Source organism: Brachyhypopomus gauderio, chromosome 3 (genome assembly GCF_052324685.1).
Source record: "Brachyhypopomus gauderio isolate BG-103 chromosome 3, BGAUD_0.2, whole genome shotgun sequence".
In the NCBI taxonomy this organism is placed as follows: Eukaryota; Metazoa; Chordata; class Actinopteri; order Gymnotiformes; family Hypopomidae; genus Brachyhypopomus; species Brachyhypopomus gauderio.
In genome coordinates this window covers 20,834,893-20,853,898 of record NC_135213.1, presented here as the reverse complement: position 1 = coordinate 20,853,898, position 19,006 = coordinate 20,834,893, and the positions used below count along the sequence as shown (strand labels likewise).

The following is a 19,006-nucleotide window of genomic DNA, read 5'->3' as shown; positions in this document are numbered from 1 at the left end:
GAAAACGACCCACATGCGCTGGGAGTCCGACGTGCGCTGGCGGTGTTGGACTTGACCACAGCGGTCAGGAAATAAAAGTAGGTGCTTGACAATAGGAAAGGGTGTGAGCCCGCCATCACTCAGCGGCCGGGGGCATGTGGGGGGCAACAGAACTGGCACTGCAGTTCACGACTGCCCCTCCCCTGAACAGCTGGCCGGTACAGTTGAAGGGCTAGGCCCCTCCCCCCCGGTGCCACCCCCGATCTTCAGATAAGGAGTGCTGGTTTGCAGATGCTTGAATGCCCTGATCCTGTGAGCCGCCAGTATATAGTGGCTGTGCGAATCTGGGTTCAGGGTTAGTGAGTTGGCAGAGGTCAGAGTTTCAAAGAAGCAAGTGGCATATGGTACGTAAGCCTTGAAAGGACATAGTCTATCTCGCTCTACCTGGTTCTGCCTGTCTTCAACTCTGGAAAGAGGAAGTGTTTGATCAAATCCTATGGTTGAAGTCACTGGGCTCCTTTAGGTTTTACAGAGACTGAAGCTTAAAAAAAAACAGCATAGTTCACATCAAACATGGCAAAAAATTTTAGCTGATGAAATTATTTAGGATGTAACATCCAAAATAGTACATAAAAAAAAGGATCGGAGGCCCAGCACTAAACCATAGAAAAGGCGATAAAGTTATTGTAGAGGGTTTGCTTCCTCTTTTATGGCTGCTCTGTCTTTAACCACAAAAGCAGAACGTGTTCCTCATATGCTCAACTGCGCTTGCCAAACTAGAAGTGAATTCTGATCACATTCTAATTTGGAAACGCACCTCCCCCTCCCCTCGCTCTGCTTTGCTGGAGAACAGGCCCGGCCACCTGTTATCAATTACATCCGCCGACGCGGAGACGCAGATAACGCGCTGTGGCTCGCTGCAGCCCCGCCCCCACCACGCTCTGGACGCCCTGCGCAACGGCCCCTGCGCCCGCCCCTCCCCAGGTCCGTATACGAGCGCCGGGCCGTGTGTGATGCCGCGGCCGAGCGCGAAAGCACCCGTGACGTGACGAGGAGAAGGAGGGGAGGAGGGGGGCCAACACGGTGGGAGCTGGTGGGCCCCAGAGTGCCCGGACGCTCCTATGTCCCTCGGATCCGGGCGGAGCGCTCCGGCTCTTGCAAAAGCTGCATTCCTTCCTCTCATGTTAATTTCTGGCAGCTGGATGACAATGTCAGTGACAACAGACATTTAGCCTCAGTCCAAGAATAAAAGGACTTTTGATGAAAAACATCCAAACGTTATGGAAACAGCAAGGTGATTGGGGGGGTTCTGTGAGGACTCTGCCCAAAAAAGAAAACAGGATCTATCCAGGACTTGGCTGAAGCTGAATGCATTAAGGTTTTGGCACCAGAATGGGCAGGGCTCACTACATTAAAAGACACCTCTACTCTAAGAGGTAGCCCCAAACCTTTGGTTATATACTCGTGGGAGACATATAAGGTCGAGCCCCATAAGGATTTACATCAGGCATGCTCATTCATCGAGTGTGTCGCCTCGCCTCGAGTACCAGGTGAGAGGACGGTGGAGGAGCAGGTGAGATCTGGGTGGAGGAGCAGGTGAGATCTGGGTGGAGGAGCAGGTGAGATCTGGGTGGAGGAGCAGGTGAGATCTGGGTGGAGGAGCAGGTGAGATCTGGGTGGAGGAGCAGGTGAGAGGACGGTGGAGGAGCAGGTGAGATCTGGGTGGAGGAGCAGGTGAGATCTGGGTGGAGGAGCAGGTGAGATCTGGGTGGAGGAGCAGGTGAGATCTGGGTGGAGGAGCAGGTGAGATCTGGGTGGAGGAGCAGGTGAGAGGACGGTGGAGGAGCAGGTGAGATCTGGGTGGAGGAGCAGGTGAGATCTGGGTGGAGGAGCAGGTGAGATCTGGGTGGAGGAGCAGGACTGGAGGCATATCAGGCTGGTGCTCCATTCAGTGACTTACATGAAGGCTCATTTCTGACCAGCATGAACATGAACACACACACACACACACACACACACACACACACACAAAGGCGGAGAACAGGCCCGGCTCCAACCAGCACGAACACACACACAAGTACATGAAGGCTCATCTTCGATTGGCCCACAGTACCCGGGACACTTTATAGTGTGCTCAGTGAGTGTGCGTGAACGGTGAAGTAGTACGCGAACAGGTTTGTGGGGCTAGCGAGGTCCGTTCTAAGCCAGGTTACATACAGGACAATGTGAGTAACTAATACTGTCAACTGTAAGCCACATTACTGCTAATTATGTATATTAAAAACACAGATGACCAAAATGACGTGCTCTTTCAAAATGAAAAGTTCAACAAACCACATCACATTCTTGCAGCTGATTTTTTTTTTTAAAAAGAGATATCCGCCTTTAAGATTTAAAGATGTTTGTATATCATTAATATGCTTATCAATTGGAATATTTCTGCTTTCTCTTTACACTTTCTGTTCTCTTTTTTCAAGTAAACAATGCCTTAAACTTTAATATTTATGTATTATTTGTAATAATATTATGAACAATACTGAAGGTTTTCACTCCTATTAGTCTTGCAAATACATATCTTGGTGCATACCGGTCCAGCTTTGATAAAGATAGTAAAGGCTTCGCTGGACCGGGACCATTCAAAAACAGAGGAAGTGCTTTCAAGACGGTTCTGAAGCTTCAACATTCATGCTACTTTCTCTTCTGATTTGAGATGTGTCCATACTCTGCAAACTCTGGGGAAGTATGAAGACATGAAAGAAAAGGGAAAAATCTGTTATTCTCTCTGTCTCATTCCCTGTGAGCTGCCTTGCACATGCAAACACACACGCATGCACGCACACACAAAGGAGTGTATTTTTCCTTGTCTTCAAACATTGCCTGCATGTTATTTAGACAAGTGCAAAAGTATTTGCTGGGCCCTCTATACACAATATGACCTATAATGTTTCCCCTCAAGTGAACAGGCATATTCACATACTGTTTTCAATTAAGGGACTAAAACCTAAGTAAAGTATTTTTAAACAAACAAAAAAGTAAACTAGTCTAATATCTGAAATGTACCATTTAGATTTTAAAAAGTCATATGAGGCTGTTACATTATAAAAACATTCTCTCGTGATTTTAAAATTCTGTTGAGTAGGCAGGAAGTGTGAGGTAGTCGTTTTTTTTTTTGGTGTGTATCTTGAATTGGTGTAAATTGCTTCCAGATTGCATCTCCGTGACTGTGCAAAGAGAAGTGCTTCGCACCTGGCTGCTGCCCCCACCTGTTCAGTTTTTGTTACTGCAAGACTATGACTGGATGACATCATTCAAACCAAAATCCACTGCCTGTGAATATCTGGAACGAATTTCCTACTGTTTCATTAGTCTTTAAAAACACATCATAGCTCCACATTAATATGTGATGGTAAAATAATTGTATTATGATATATTAACATATGGCTATCAATGTGTTATGGAAAAAAGACAGGAACCTATAAAGCTTTCTCTAAGATTCATATTCTACAGATCTCTCAATGCTTGTCTTGATAAACGTATATATGATTAAGGTGGACTACTGTATGCTTAAAGACATCTAGTTTGTGTTATAATTATTATCACCATACCAATACAGTGTGTGCCCAAATATGAACAAAAAGAAAGTCACATGATCTCATATTCTATTAAAATAAAGCAACAAAGCCATGAAAGAAGAAACAGGAGCAAATGATCATTGTTTCAAAATATCACTGCTCTTTCTCTGCTTTGTTGTGTTCTGAATGCACAAAGCTTCTTATGGTAAAATGAGCAATAACAGCATGTACTTTAGTTTTTTAACTACTAGGAAAAACTGCCATAAAGTATGAGTTTTCCGGTCACCATGCCTGTATTTCTAAGGAATGAACAGTTCCTACAGGCTCTGTTCTGACTGAGCACTTGGGGAGAGAATTAAGCCATTATCTCTCAATGACCTGTAACAATTTAACTTCCTCAGTTCTCCAAAATTCATGTAGCCGTCCAAAGTCTACACCGTGTGCCCTGTGACGGCACAGACGAGGCCCCCACAAAGCCGTTCAGACCACTTTGCATGAATTTTTCAGTGGCTGTGGCGTTGCCGTTCTGGTGAGCATGCAACCCTGCCTCTACTTCCTGCTGCACCCCCACCCCAGATCCAATGACGTTTTGACTACGAGCTGTACATATTCTCCAACTCCCGAAACCTCCCGCGCTCCCTAGAGACCTCTTCCGCCTCTGTGTTTGCCCATTAGGGGCTTCGGTTTTTCGGTTTCACCAGACGGATTTAAGGCTTCACACCACAAACACCAAAGCGAGGTGTCTGGGTGCAGACAGGCGGACGGAGTCCACTGATAAAGGAGCCAGCAGCCCACTAGGAGCGGGAGGTGGGGGGTGGGGGAGTATGGGGTGGGGGGAGGACAGCTCGCTCTCAGCAGGCCACACGGCAGTCAGCTGACTGTCAGGAGAAGGAAGGGAGTGTGTCTGAAACGATCCAGGAGTCTTAGGGCCGTACAGGATAAATGCCATATGTGGTCCTGGCACTGAGAGTGATGGACTCCAGCTTCCTCGAGGAAGGAGAGTGGGATTATGGGTTTAGGCTGCCACTGCAGATCCAGCGGCCATGGAGGAACAGGTGCTTTGTCTCACCACGGTGGTGAAAATGTGCTACAGCACATGTGACAACACCGCACACCACACATGTGAAAAAACAAAACAAAACAAAGAAATACGGCATTTGTAAAGTCACATTTTTAAAGAGCGTGAAGGCTCACTTGCCTGTGCTGTGATTAACTGCAGTCATGTATGAGCGCGTGTGGGATAACACACTCACTGGAGCGGACGTCTCCCTGTAACTGCAGTATCTGTGGGATGGGCATGGTTAAAACCACCACGTCGAACTCCTCCGGCGAGGCCCCCTGCCGGCACACCTCCCAGCCAGGCCCCTTCAAGCGAACATGGGTGACGCGACAGCCAAACAGCACCTCCGCCCCTGCTCGGGAAGGGGCAGAGAGGCAGAGCCAGAAATGTCGGGAGGGGTGGGAGAAATAGAGATAGAGAGAGATAGAGAGAGAGTGAGAGAGAGAGAGAGAGAGAGAGAGTCTGACTGCATGTAAGACAAAACAAGCAATGGTGTGATCTCTTTTTATACCATTCTTTTTATTCTATTATTCGGGTGGTAGAAACAGACTGCAAACCACTACAGCATGCTGGGATCTTTGTGAGGTTGGAATTTCATTCACGCCTTGCCCTGCACAAGGCTTGGAAGGCTCTACCACAACGGGAGGCCTGCATGAGTGAGGAGGCAGAAGGTGAAGTGTTGGCATGTTCATGAAAGTCCTCGTAATCTGAACCCTGAGGACCGCACCTAAACTCAAAACGTCTACAGCCAATGCAGTCATCCGATAAACTGACTGTTCCATCAGCATGCACAGTCATTACAGTTTCATAATGTCCTTGATGGTGTCCTCAATATTTTTAGCTACACACTATGATGTTAGATGGATATGACTATCTCCAGTTAAAGAACTGGATATTACTCAACAATCTATTTAAGTGCTTCTCATGCTACAGTGCCTGAGTCAACTTTCAGTCATAAAACTCAGGCATGTTTACACACTTTGGAGCATCTATGGTCTCTCTGCAGTTCAGTCACAATGTTTATGGTCAAAAGGAAGGTTGCAAAACTTCAAAATAATATGATTTGAATGACAGGGACTAATGTGCACTAATGAAAAACACTGTGACTGTAGGATTTAACTTAATTTAAGGATTGTGACTGTGGTCCAAACTAACTCCACCCTCACTCGACAAACGTAAGGATGTAAGACAGGCATAACCCTCACAATACTCCATCTTCATCCTATGAAACTTCTTCAGAGCTGCAACAAAAACACTGGCACCCATTTTCCAGCACCTTTATAGACAGCGCAGCTGAGTAACATGACCGATTGACTAAAAATATTAGTTAATTAACCACCACCACATCTTATAAGATATTCTCCTTCAATTGCCCCTATCAGGGCATAGCAGTCATGGTGCGACTACACTAGTTTGAATGGACATTGTAAGAGCCACTTTGACCCTCCTTGGTGTCATGTAGTCAGTAGTGACTGTGATGGTTTTTGCGATTACCCTAAAGCTGTTTTAAACCTCTAAATGTCCTCTGTGATCTCCACATACGCAGCCTTGCCAAAAGCCCTTTGCTCTCTAAAGGAAACTGGACAGAGATTTCAAAAGAAGGGAGATGTTCGTGGCAACAGCCAAACTTCTTGGAACACTCTGACCCCTGCACGCTTTCAGTCTTCATACAGCAAAGCAAAAACATCTGCTAGCACAACAACATTTAGCCAATAAACAACCACAAATGTATCATTTCAAAACCAAAGGGTTTCTAGGTTACAACAAGCCACATTTTTGTATATCAGAAATGGTATAATAACACAATATTGCAAAACACAGGGCAATACATGACTATACTCTCTATATTCTGAATTATAACATTTGCAGATGTAATGTAATTAATGTAATTACTGGTAGACATTTTGCATTATTTTTGGTTTAGTTGTCACCACCACTAATCATTTTACTCATCGTTATTTGGCTATTAATTTTAGCTTTTGATCAGTTCGCTGACAGTGACAATGCTGGGCCCCTAGACACTAGAGCACCATGACTATGCTGGCAGGGATTTAGACACCACTGTATTTGAAGTGAAGCTACGTTGTAGTGTACATATTAGAAAGCCCTTTATTCGTTAAACTCCCTTTGAATGTCCTTTGCCTGCCTTTCAGAAAACCTTTGAATGTTATGCCTGTGGTTTATGCCTGTGTGAGTTAGCCTGTGTGGTTTGTGAATTTCGTGCCTTTCAAACTAGAGGGTGCCAATCAGAAGGTGTGTATTTAAGCAATGATACATTGCTACTTAATACAGCCATAATACTGACAAGCAAACCCAAAAGTGAAAGACAACCTACCTGATTCATTGAGGTAGTGTTTGACGATGGACGACACTCCTGAGGGAGTCACATAGTTAATACTGCCCTTAGCATTAGAGAGCATGCCCTCTATTGTGGCCTCAAGAGGTTTGAGAATTCCACAGAGTAGGAGTTCATCATAAAAACTAAAAGTGAAAATAAAGAGTGAGAACAATGCTTTGGAACTATGAGAAGAAAGACGGAGAGACATGCATGATATTTTACCACCATGATTTTTACACCACACAGGCACAGCATAGTTTGGTAGGTGTTTTTGCAGAGGTGTACCACCTTTTGTGAACTTTGGCATAATATGGTGTAGCAGTAATGTACTGAGCACCGAGATCAACTGTGCAAGACCTGTTGCTTGGACTTTGGCTTGTAGACATTCTTCCTCCTGTAATATACACAAATGAAAAAGGGATGTCTTTTCAAACAAATAACAAATCTGCCTCCAAAGTAACTGGTAATTCCTACTGTCTGAGGTCTATAGGGAAAGAAATCTTGCTCCATACAGTGTGTGGTACTGTCTGTATTAATTAATTAGCTACCTGTTATTGTAAGTGGTTACATTTCTGTACATGATGCATGTGGTTTGAAACTAGTGCCTCAGTAAAAGTTAGAATACATTTTCCACCTCCTAAAAAGTAGGGGTCTGGTCTCTTTACAGTAAGGGCCTGATCCGTCAAGCAGACATCAGACAGAAAAAAGACAAAAGGAAAAAGGGTTCACTTCTATGTGAAGCAGAAAAAACATCACTAGGTAATTACTGGAGAGAATAGCCTACGTAGGCTAAAAGTACACAGAGAATACAAATATATTGTCTGTTTTTGATGTTTTTACGTTTTAACTTTGCATCTTTCTGATACACTGGTGGAAAACCTTATATATATTGCAAATACAGTGGCCATACAAATGCATCTTAAACGGAACCAGAACAAACGTAGCTAACCAGGACGATTTCCTGAAAAGAACAACGCTTGCGTGCTAACCTGCGCCACTCGCCTTGTCCCAGACGGATATTTTAACTTTATTGAACAGTTGCCGGTGTAGTAGACACGCACATATGCTCCCAGTAAGTCCAGACCCAACTATAAGTACTCGTGACATTTAGAATAATAAAATTAGCTAACATAAAATGGTGCGTTTAGCTTGTTTGCCAGAAATTTTGCAACAGTTTCTTTAAATCTCGCTTGGGCTCTTTAAGAGTTGTGAAGTTTTTTTTTTTTTTTTTTGTTGGCCAACCAAAACTTTCCCTTGGTGTTTTGTTTTTGTTTTATACCCACATAACTGTGTTCAAGGCAAACATAAATACAGTTCGTTTCATATGGACATTTAAAATGTAAAAGTAAAAAAAGTATGCAGTATGTAAATATGGTGCGATTGAGCAACACCGATAACCTTTGTTTAAAGAAAAGTTATTTACATGACTATGAAATCATTATGACAAGTAGCAATCACTTGACGTGATGTGATCAGTTCACGTGCCTTTAGTGTCATAGGTTTGTAACGCCCGGGGGCGGTGGGAGGAGATAGTGCCGATTTATACTTTGAGTCTCACATGACTTCTGGACGCTGCTCAGGGGCTTGTCAGCTGGGACGCAGGTAAGGGTCAGGTATCAGTATTTTAGTTCATACATTTTCATAGTAATTTATTCACGCAGTCATGTTTATTCATTCGGAATAGTTAGAAACTAAAGAATGTGCAGCATATCTGCACTTTAGGCTCGTCGCTGTTGGCCTAGCTTCCAAAATGATTGGGGAAAGTTGAGTAATGTACACATCTGTAACGTTGTACCGCCTGTGAATATGTATAACTGGTGCTGCTTTTGCGTTATAGCTATGTTGTACGCAACCTATTCGCTGAATGTTGTTGCAACATTTACTCCAACATATGTCCTTTATATAAATTTAACTATGATAGATACAAAGACTCAGTAGACTCAGTAGAAATGTATTTAATCTAAAACCTTTAATCTGTGACGATAAGACGTCACGTCCTAACCTGTAGAAAACGCTGTGAGCGTTATTTCTGCATCCATACATGAATTCGATATTAATCAAGTAACGGTGAAGGGTTTGTGAGTTTGAGCCTTCCTGATTAATTGATCAACGTATCTATTCAATCTAACGTATCTATCAACGTGTGTGTGTGTGTGTGTGTGTGTGTGTGTGTGTGTGTGTGTGTGTGTGTGTGTGTGTGTGCACTCCTTTTTTCTGTTGTGCCTTCGCAGGGATGTCGTGGCTGCTGATACCGCTGGGACTGTTTGCCTCGGGGCTGGTGCAGGCGAGGGCGCCTCCATTTAAAATCAAGGCGGCCTTGGACCCTGAAGTGAATATGAATATTGTAGGTAGTTTATTTCAAATATTCTCAGCAAGAAAGGCTCTAGAGAATTATATTAACGTTTATCTTAATATTCACTAAATGCTTGACATAAGCAAAATAAGCAAATTATTTTGAATATTATTTCCAGTCGCTTTGGTGGCTGTGCAGTCTAACTGGCCAGTTGAAGTCAGCAGTGGCCTTCATTGTGGGCCCTCTCTAACCTCCGTTTTGTTGCATACAGAACCCACATTATCATCACTGTTAGTATGTTGCGTTAGTCAACTACAATGTTTACAAAAGTTGCAATTTATCATTCATTTCTCTATGAGAAAATACGTGTATTTTTAAACATTCCAGTAGCTGGTGCTGTTGGCTAAAACACTGCAAAAAACATGTGCAAATAGTAGCAGGAAACTAGCAAATGTACTGTTCAGTTCCTTAAAACCGCTAGATAAGGCACAATAACTGCCTAAATATTTGCACAGTTCAGTAATCAATTTATAGCAAATCAAGGTAACCAAATTAGATAAGCCATTCTGTCAAAGAGTCTCAGGAGCACAGAACAGGTAGCCTGCATTATATTTGCTTAAGCTTTAAATGTCTTTAAAAGTCTTTCATCCTGCACTTGGTCTCACACAAGTGTTTGGGGCATGCCCTCACCCCCAAAACACACACACAGCCATTTTTCGAGCTCAGGACCAAATTTATGAAAGAGAGAGACTGACAGAACCATGGTGAGGCAGAAATGGGTTTATCCTTAAGTGGCCTAAAGCTGAATGTACGGACTGGTGGCTGTGTGTGTGTGTGTGTGTGTGTGTGTGTGTGTGTGTGTGTGTGTGTGTGTGTGTGTGTGTGTGTGTGTGTGTGTGTGTGTGTGTGTGTGTGTGAAATTGTGGTGCCTTTAATTATGTATGAGGAGATTGCATGGCAGGACTGGAACCAACAAGCTCACACAGTTTCTTTGAAGTTTTAGATTAGAATGATTTTCATATGTAGAGCAGTGGGAGACTGTAATTGTGTTCTGGAAGTGACGGATTGTTGATCTTTCTGTGTAAGAGACAACAGCTCGACTCTCGTCTTTGTTTTATGCCTTTGCAGTATATGTACAGTACAGGGTGATAGCCAGAGTTGTCTAGGAGTAAGTTGATGCTTCCATAAATGTTGTTAGACAGGTTTCAGATTCCAAACACATGTTCTGTGTTTCAGTGAACCGATAAAAGTGTTTGTTGAGTTCTGAGATCCTAGGCCTGTAGCTGCTGTACACTAATCTATGAGCCAAGTGTTTAATGTTCTGAAATGAGCAGTCCTGTCAGGACAGTTTGAAATAAGAAAGGTTAAAAGGGCAATTTCAACAGGAAGTATTACATTTTGCATCTTGTTGTCATGTTTGTTTTAGCATGGAAATATTATGTTAGCTTTCTGAGACCATTTTTACTCTTAAATATTTTATTTTCTCACTTAATACGGTGTGCTGTTGTACCAGCCTATGCGTGGCATGTTGGACTTTGTTCCTGTTTGATTTGCTGTGTGTGTCTGTGACAGAGTGAGATCATCAGGCACTGGGGCTACCCGGCCGAGGAGTTTGAGGTGGTCACAGAGGACGGCTACATCCTGACCATAAATAGGATCCCTCACGGCATCAAAAGCAAACCGCTGCATGGTGAGACCGGTTTGGGGGGTGGTAGTGGTAGTGGTGGTTGTGGTGGTGGTGGTGGTGGGGGGGTCTGCTCCTCTGTAAAAGTGCAAAGATTTCATCAGAAAGAAATACAGTTTCCTACATTCTCAGCCTTCCTCAATTTAGAATCAGTCATACAGCAAGGAAACAGAAAAGAGGAGTGCTGCTTCTCTCTTTTTCTTTCCTTTCTTTTTTCTTTTTGGATTAGTCACCATTCCGTGTGCAGGGGAGGATTTCTCGTGCTGTTATAAAACCACTTTTTACCCAGAGTTGTAGCCCACGCTTGACCTTGGCTTTGAGGGACGTTTTTTTTTTTCTTTCAGTTTTGCATTTTTGAGACTCGCATGCCACCTCCGTACCACATATACATGTATATGCAAAATCCTTACAACAGAAGAAGAGGTCAGATTAGAATATATGGAAGTGTTGGGCTTTCTGCTACTGTCGAGACAAATAAGCGTGTGTGCGTATGTGTGTGTTCAGCTAATCAATGGCTGGTGTTTAATGGCTAGTGTTTAAGCATGTGCAGAGAGGAAATGTTGATTACAGTATTAAAGAGAGCCACTGAATATTTTTGATGAGATTTCTCTGTGGTGATGTAGGAGTGTTTCATTTTTGACTCGGGTTAAAAGGTTTCAGTGTTCTGATGCAGGGGAGTTTGATCAAGCTGAGCGCAGGTCGGTCATGGTTATTTTAGTCTGGCTGCGTCCGTGCTTGTGTAAAATAGCACTGGTGGAAATAATCTTTCTCTTAAGAAGAACTTCTGTTCTTCACTAATGAACAGCTTGATTCCACGGAGAGACCATTGGAGTAGAAGGTTTGGCAGCTGCAGGTCAGACTTCTGGGTGAATCTGCTGACACAGATCCCACTCCTGGAAGACTTCAGGGTCTGCTAGAAACCTTGGCCATGTGCCACCTTTTTCAATATTAAATGAAAGTAAAAAAGAAATTAATAAAAAACAGGCCACGTAGTACGTATGAGATTACTGAAAGTGTGTGTGTCCATGTCCCAAAGGTGATTCCAGTGAGGCCTCAAACAGTTTTGTGTGCTGGATGAACTGCGAGGCAATGCTAATAATGAATTCTGGTCTGTGATAAATAAGCGGAGCTGTGTTTGTAAGCTGATGGCATGCGCGGGTTGTCGCAGCGGTGAGTGTGTTTAGTGTGCTGGGACCCAGCGGTGCGGACGCATCTCATTTCCTGCTGTTTCAGTTCTCTAAGCCATTTGGGATACAGCACAGCTCGCCTCCGGGAAGCATGGGAGAATCTAAATGGCCTTTTTGCTAAACATTCTGCATGAGAGTAGTCATTAATTACAAATGAAGTCAGGTGACGGTTAAGTCAGGTGTGCTTCAGTATAGCTGATGTCCATTTGGAATTCGGTGATGTACTTAGAGTTCACAATTTTAGCTTGTTTGATTATTTCTTAAGCTTAGTGAATGCATTTTGAGGCCAGAAAAGTTGGAAAGAAGGTCTTAATCAGCTGTTTCTCAGAAGTGAACTTCAGTTACTTTGTACTCTGTGGCTAATTCTTGTTAAAACACCCCCTCATTCTGCTCCTCTGGGATAACCAAGCTGTTACATAAAGTACAAAAACCTCAGCCCCACTCTTCTTGCTCTCACTGTGAGTTGGGGTTGCGGGGTAAAGGGGGGGGGGGGGGGGTGGAGCTAAAAGAATGGTTGGTATGAAGTAAAACAATCCTATCAGGCCGGACTCTGTTTGTGCTCCCAAGAGGACCAGCTCACATCCTGTTTCTGACGGAGATCAGCGATAAAGCTCCCAAAAAAGAAAACGCGAAATTGCCCAGGGTAAAACGCTTTGACCAAAAGCTGGTGTACACGCTCCCCCTGCTGGCTGCAAGTGGAACTCGCTCATTCTCCATGGTGGTCTTAGGAATCTTAGATGGAAGGCATGTCCTGTCAAATTCATGTATTCATTTTCCTGTTCTGCTCCTGTCCTGTTTGTGCCAGAGCCCAAGCCTGTGGTGTTTCTCCAGCACGGTCTCCTGGCTGCAGGCAGTAACTGGGTAACTAACCTCCCCAACAACAGCCTCGGTTTTTTCCTGGCCGACGCAGGCTTCGACGTGTGGCTGGGCAACAGTCGTGGGAACACCTGGTCAAGAAAACATGTCCGCCTCAACCCTGACCAAAAGCAGTACTGGGAGTTTAGGTAGTCATCCATTTTACTGTCTGATGGAGATCTTTTTTTTGGAAGATTTAGACTTCCTGAGTAGTGTGGAAATGTCAGGAGAGTGCCATAATAGCTTTTGCAGCATTGAAAGCCTGTTTCATCCAGTTTAAAGCCACACAATTGCCCTTTACTGTGATTACTACTCATCTGAACGATGTTTTGTGCAAGTCAAGGTCTCAGCTATTCCCCTTTCTGTTGTGTGTCTGTTTCTATGGCAGCCACGATGAGATGGCTAAAAAAGACCTTCCAGCAGTGATAAACTTCATCACAAAAACCACAGGCCAGGAGCAGATCTTCTATGTTGGCCACTCTCAGGGAACCACTATTGGTAATGTTCACATATCTCACCTCACAGGTTATGGAAAATGATCAGAGCATTGGACCTTACAGTTTATAATGTACTAGAGGTGAATGTTGTGTTTTGCATCTGGAACTGATACGATTGCTGTCAGGGAAGTCCTTTTTATTTTTAGCAAACGTATTGTTATAGAAACATTTTGGTTAAAGTTGAACGATATGGACCAGAAACATTACTGTTACCATGGTGATCACCCTATGGCATATCCATGACCCGGTTATTTTTATATATCTTCAGCCTTTATGGCATTTTCCACAATGCCAGAGCTGGCGAAAAAGATCAAGATGTTTTTCGCTCTGGCTCCTGTAGCTACGGTAACCTTCACAGAGAGCCCCATGAGCAAATTGTCCCTCCTCCCAGACTTTGTTGTTTGGGTAAGTACGAGCTGGTGATTGGATGTAGCACATTCAGCACCACAATACAGCTTACAGCGATCATGTCTCTGTGTGACTTTTCACATTGTAAATATTTGCTTCATTTCTCAGGACCTTTTTGGAAGGAAAGACTTTCTGCCACAGAGTTATCTCCTGAAGTTTTTTGCTACCAAATTCTGTAGCAAGAAACCAATCAGTGTGCTGTGTGGAAACGTATTCTTTCTCCTGTGTGGTTTTGATGAAAAGAACTTAAACATGGTAAGTTAATCGATCCTAGTTCGGTCTAAGAACAATTTAGAGTTTGGATTTTGTGAGTCCTATGTAAGTGATTGCTATGGTTTTCCATAAACCTGATCTGAACATCTTCAGCACTATTCGATCTCCTTTCCATCAAGTCATCGTCAATTTCGTTCTCTCCCCAGTCCAGGACACCCGTGTACACGACGCACTGCCCAGCCGGAACCTCTGTGCAGAACATGGTGCACTGGTCTCAGGTAGCCCCAGCACACTGTATCTCCCCACGTATTCACGTCCTACCCTTTAATTTATGCCCCTCAGAATTTACAAAAGACGATGCATAAATTTCCCAAAATTGGAGAGGAAAAATTAGGAATTGAAAAGAGCAACACATGGTAAATCCCTGGTAAAATGGTATTGCCTTCAGCTCATGGATGATGTGGTTGGCTGTGTTCGCCATGTACCCTTCCACCCACACCCTGCACTGAGTTACCCCTATTACCCCAGCCCCACACCTCCTGCCTTGCCTCCACAGATTTTTTTTTTTCAAAATGATCTTTCACTTTAGTATTTTTTTCTCTTTCTCTCAAATGACTGTGGAGGAGGCTAGATCCTCATGCCATTTGAAAGTGACATGGTCCTTTATTGTTTTTAACAATGGTTTAAAAAAGGTTGACAGAAACTCTTTTCACAGTCTTTATATGTGAACATATCATATGTGAATATGATGAATGATGTCATATTGCTGTAGTTGGTATTTGAGACAAATATTTTTTACTGACATCACTATTTTGACATTCAGAGGAGTATTTATTAGATTTACTAACTTTAATTGGCCAATTAATTGTTAATATACTAATTATTACAATACACTATTCAAGAATTGGAAACTGTACCTTCAATATACTCAGCTGCCTTTAAGTAGTTCAAATGAACCCTGATGCTTTATGAGACTATAGCAATAATTATCAGCAAATTAATTTTCTTTTAGTGTACTTTAAACAATTAACACAGAGATACAAATCACACTTCTCATCATTCTGAGATTCTGAGATAATTCTTAAATAACAATTACACCATCACCTCTCATAGTACACATTCTCTCTATCACAGTTTAAATAAACAAGATGACAAGATGTACTCAAGCACAATTTCTTTAACAGGCTGTTAAAAGTGGGAAACTGATGGCATTTGATTATGGAAAAGCTGGCAATATGGCTCATTATAATCAGGTAAGGAATATTACCCTGTTGTTCAGATATGCATTTTTCTGTCAGTTACACACATGTATTGCAGATATTCCCAGGCATATTATCACATCACAATACCATGCTTCTCTGAAACCTAAAACCTTTAGTTTTCAACAAGTGGGTGTTCACAGTGCTACACAGCTCCATTACAGTCATTCAGTGTTGATATTGGGTCTCATACATCCCTCCTCTCATCCCTGACCAGTCCACGCCTCTCGTGTACAGTGTGCGGGACATGAAGGTGCCCACGGCGCTGTGGTCTGGTGGGCATGACACACTGGCTGACCCGCAGGACATAGCCATGCTGTTGACACAGATCCCCAATCTGGTGTACCATCGTCAAATCAAACATTGGGAACACCTGGACTTCATCTGGGGCATGGATGCACCACAGGAGATGTTCTATGACCTGGTCAAACTGATGAGGCAGCATGTATGAACACTAATTTGCAGCAGGCATGCAAACAAATATTCTGATGCCGTTTCAAACCTGTAAAACAACCACTTGCATTTGGCCCATTTTGTCATGCATTCCACATTGGGGAGTGGCAAGGATTTGATCTCCATATCCAAAATAGAGTCAAGGGGATGTTTTATATTTTAGTTCTTATGAATTTCTAATATGTCTTAAACACATTTGTTTACTAACGATGCTGTGAACAGGTGAGGTGTGTGAGCTGTGGTCTCTTATGAATGTATCTTTGATCAGTCATCAATCGATGAGATGAAACTAACTTCCTTATTGCCTATTACATCTCTTCTCTAGAGGATGTACCCCGTAAATGTCACTGGCATCAAATTATATTTAACAAGTTGCTTTTAGTATTCTGTAATTTGTTTTATGATACTATTGCACTGATAGAATAATTTCTTACAAATGTTTTTAAATATTCATTTGATTATTTTTTTAATCAATTGAATGAACCCCAAAAAGCTTAATGTAGACTGAGGAATCTCATTCATCATGTTTTAGGTACCATGAGAATAGTAAACTGCTCCCAGACATAGCATTTCAGTTTCCCACAATACAACTTTATTTACATCTTGATTTAATTGTTTAAAACTTAAAGAAAAAAACATTTGTGTTCCAGAAACTAAAGTATTGTTTATTTATACAGAAACAATTATGATTAAACATTTATGCCACAACATACACTGAGGTGATGAGATGTTTGGCACACACAATTGGATTTCATTTGACAAAAAAATTACATAGTTCCTATTTTGATTTTCTTAGAAGTATGATAAGCTTTTGGAATTTTAGTCTCTCTGCAATATCCAATGGTGTTTCATTATCCTGAAACAAACAAAAATGGCTTTACTGTTAGGGTGTTCACTTTCAGAATGGACTATTTCAGATTTCAGTCATGTACAGAGTCATGCACCCTTATGTTTAAAAGAACTAAATCAACTACTGGTGCCTTGCGAGATACCATACACTCTACACACTATGCAGTTCAATCATTTGTATTTGAAAGAAGAACTTACATTGTTTTTTATTGAAACGTCTGCTTTTCTCTCCAGTAACAGTGGAACAATTCCATGACTTTTGCTCAGGCATGCATAATGAAGTGCTGTGTTTCCTTTCTGTTCAAACACATGGAGAATACTGGTTTGGGAGCGTTTCTTTCTCCGAATGCTTAATCCACAAGGGAAAGTTTCCTACTTACATAGTCCACTGCATCAATCTCTACCCTGCTACTTAACACCAGGTTCATCAGGTTAATGTGTTTCTTCTGTATGTTTTTCTGTCAAAAATTATTAAACCAGATAGCATGAGTACACCAGGATGAAGTGAGAAGTGTTTTCACATCTGAAATACAAGTAGCTTCAGCAAAAGAATAAGTTATTTTCGCTTTAAAGGCGATTTTTCATACTTTCACAATCTCTAACAAGTTCCTGCCTAGGAAAACTGCAGGTTTGCTCAAATGTAGTCAAGTGATAGATAGTAAAAGCATACTGTACCATTATGAGATATCCGATCAACAAGATGGGCATGAGAACAACAATCATGAGGTAGTCATAGAAGGTGAATGTCTTTTTTGCAACATAGTGCAAGCAAGTCCGTTTTTTCTATAGAAGATTTAGCAGAACATGTCATTACACCATGTGAACAGACTTGAAACATGCATAACTATGCATAAATATTGTCATTAGACAATATTTAGGATACACTTAAAATGACATAAAACATAGATTTCAGAGACAAGTCACATAGACTTCACACATACCTTGTTTCTTACTGATACGTCAGCTTTTTGATCTAAAAGGTATTTAACAGTCCTGAGATTTCCTGCCCTACAGGCAGCGATGACTGGTGTGTCCCCGAAAACCTCGTCCTGGACATTTAAATTGTTGACATCTGCTTTCAGGAGCTGATGCACCTGGTGAACGTCGCCAGTGTAAGCTGCCTGGCAAATGGCCTATGGTAGAGGAGGGTAATCAAAGTCACCCCAATAAATGTGTACTCCATTCCATAACAGTCAGATAATGTGTCCATGCATTGGATTAAAACAATCCACAAAAGCAAGCAGAGTATAATTATACTACATGTGAAGAATGCTGGATTTCCTAAGAAGCAAGACCGGTTACATGTATGAGTAGGCAAGTAGATGAACAGAATCTGAAATATGCGGTTTCCGTATACACGTCAAGATCAGTGCGATATAATGCGAATTTCTATCTCCTTCCGAATTACAGTAGGCTATGTTTTCTATAAGAATGCTTCTACAACTGTAAAAGGTTTTATTATAGAGAACTGCATACAGTTTAAACTGGATTTATAGGGTCGACGTCTCGGTATATGTCAAAACTTTAAAGAACATTAGTCAAACGTTACCATCGTTCCACTGCCACAGTCTTGCAAACTAAAGAAAACGCTGCTCTGCCAATATTTGCCTTCTATTAGGGCGTTTGCTGTTAGACATGGTAGGGGAGGTGGGGAGACAGTGATGGCTAAGGTCAAATACTTACGCAATTCTCGATAAGGAACACAAAAGCAGCGCAAATGTTAAGACTGAAGATTTTCAAACATGTACGTTTACGGTATTTTAGCAGACGCTCTTTTCCGCGACTTCACAATAGGCCTAGTGATTTGTTGTCTACAGGGAAACATATGCTAGTACATTAGGAGTTTAAGGATACCATTAGAACCCAGTCAGCGAAAAGCACACAAACTACATACAAGTGACATATGATGTTAGTATGTAAATAAGTGCAGGATTAGTGATGAATGGGCTGCACTGAAGAGGTTACACTAACTATTAAAAAAATAAATTTGCTACGAACCTATGTAATCCATGACATTTTATCTAGCACAAATAGTATTTTAATGCGTACAAACCTCAGAATAGGAATACGTTATACCCATGATGATCTACTGCAACGCCCAAATTAAGTAATATTCGCAAAAAAAAGTACGCGAGTCCTCCTGTACCCAAATGTTCTCTGAACAAGGTTATAGTTTATAGCTAGTGTCCTGTCCTTGTAGCGAAGCAAAAACTGTCTCTTTCTTTAAGAGAGATTCAAAAACCATCACTGCTTTTTCATCGCCGTTGTAACGGCCACAACAGTTTCTAACAGTGTCGCAATCAATCTTCGTCAACAAAACGGAACAGGAAAATTGCACCAGTAGGAGGGTGTGGTCTGG

The 19,006-nt window shown here is 42.1% G+C and overlaps 3 protein-coding genes across 7 annotated transcripts in view; 1 reads left to right on the top strand and 2 right to left on the bottom strand.

Moving 5' to 3' along the window:
* rnls (renalase, FAD-dependent amine oxidase) overlaps positions 1-8,149 on the bottom strand; it is a 28,318-nt gene extending 20,169 nt beyond the window's left edge. For all 3 annotated transcript variants that reach the window (XM_077000227.1, XM_077000228.1, XM_077000230.1), the window contains exons 1-4: positions 7,939-8,149; positions 7,238-7,343; positions 6,947-7,092; positions 4,805-4,963 (exon numbers count right to left, since the gene is read on the bottom strand). In XM_077000227.1, the coding sequence (XP_076856342.1) occupies positions 4,805-4,963; positions 6,947-7,092; positions 7,238-7,343; positions 7,939-8,056 (529 nt within the window). In that variant the 5' untranslated portion in view covers positions 8,057-8,149. The remainder of the gene's footprint in view (positions 1-4,804; positions 4,964-6,946; positions 7,093-7,237; positions 7,344-7,938) is intronic.
* Positions 8,003-17,147, top strand: lipf (lipase, gastric). 2 transcript variants are annotated; one of them, XM_077000225.1, is made up of 11 exons: positions 8,003-8,021; positions 8,441-8,551; positions 9,181-9,293; positions 10,815-10,932; positions 12,919-13,117; positions 13,357-13,466; positions 13,734-13,870; positions 13,982-14,128; positions 14,293-14,364; positions 15,271-15,339; positions 15,583-15,769. In XM_077000225.1, the coding sequence occupies exons 3-11, from the start codon at positions 9,183-9,185 to the stop codon at positions 15,628-15,630; spliced, it is 1,011 nt and encodes a 336-aa protein (XP_076856340.1). In that variant the 5' UTR covers positions 8,003-8,021; positions 8,441-8,551; positions 9,181-9,182; the 3' UTR covers positions 15,631-15,769. The 2 variants fall into 2 exon arrangements, with proteins under 2 accessions (XP_076856340.1, XP_076856339.1); XM_077000224.1 differs by having other exon boundaries at positions 8,004-8,021; positions 15,563-17,147.
* Positions 15,983-19,002, bottom strand: ankrd22 (ankyrin repeat domain 22). 2 transcript variants are annotated; one of them, XM_077000231.1, is made up of 6 exons: positions 18,701-19,002; positions 17,589-17,780; positions 17,323-17,430; positions 17,028-17,105; positions 16,846-16,944; positions 15,983-16,654 (listed from the first exon to the last, which is right to left on the bottom strand). In XM_077000231.1, exons 1-6 carry the CDS (start codon positions 18,725-18,727, stop codon positions 16,577-16,579), a joined length of 582 nt encoding a protein of 193 aa, XP_076856346.1. In that variant the 5' UTR covers positions 18,728-19,002; the 3' UTR covers positions 15,983-16,576. The 2 variants fall into 2 exon arrangements, with proteins under 2 accessions (XP_076856346.1, XP_076856347.1); XM_077000232.1 differs by lacking the exon at positions 18,701-19,002 and adding an exon at positions 18,197-18,671.
* Positions 19,003-19,006: the final 4 nt, after the last annotated feature.

Excerpts from the sequence above, each read along its gene's own strand:
- ankrd22 (XM_077000231.1), bottom strand. The coding sequence starts at position 18,727 with ATGGGTATAACGTATTCCTATTCTGAG. Across the intron at positions 17,106-17,322 it reads TGATCGGATATCTCATAATG|AAAAACATACAGAAGAAACA; the intron begins GTACAGTATGCT and ends AATTTTTGACAG. Across the intron at positions 16,945-17,027 it reads AGATTGATGCAGTGGACTAT|AAAGGAAACACAGCACTTCA; the intron begins GTAAGTAGGAAA and ends GTGTTTGAACAG.
- lipf (XM_077000224.1), top strand. The coding sequence starts at position 9,183 with ATGTCGTGGCTGCTGATACCGCTGGGACTGTTTGCCTCGGGGCTGGTG. Across the intron at positions 13,871-13,981 it reads TCCCAGACTTTGTTGTTTGG|GACCTTTTTGGAAGGAAAGA; the intron begins GTAAGTACGAGC and ends TTCATTTCTCAG. Across the intron at positions 15,340-15,562 it reads ATATGGCTCATTATAATCAG|TCCACGCCTCTCGTGTACAG; the intron begins GTAAGGAATATT and ends ATCCCTGACCAG.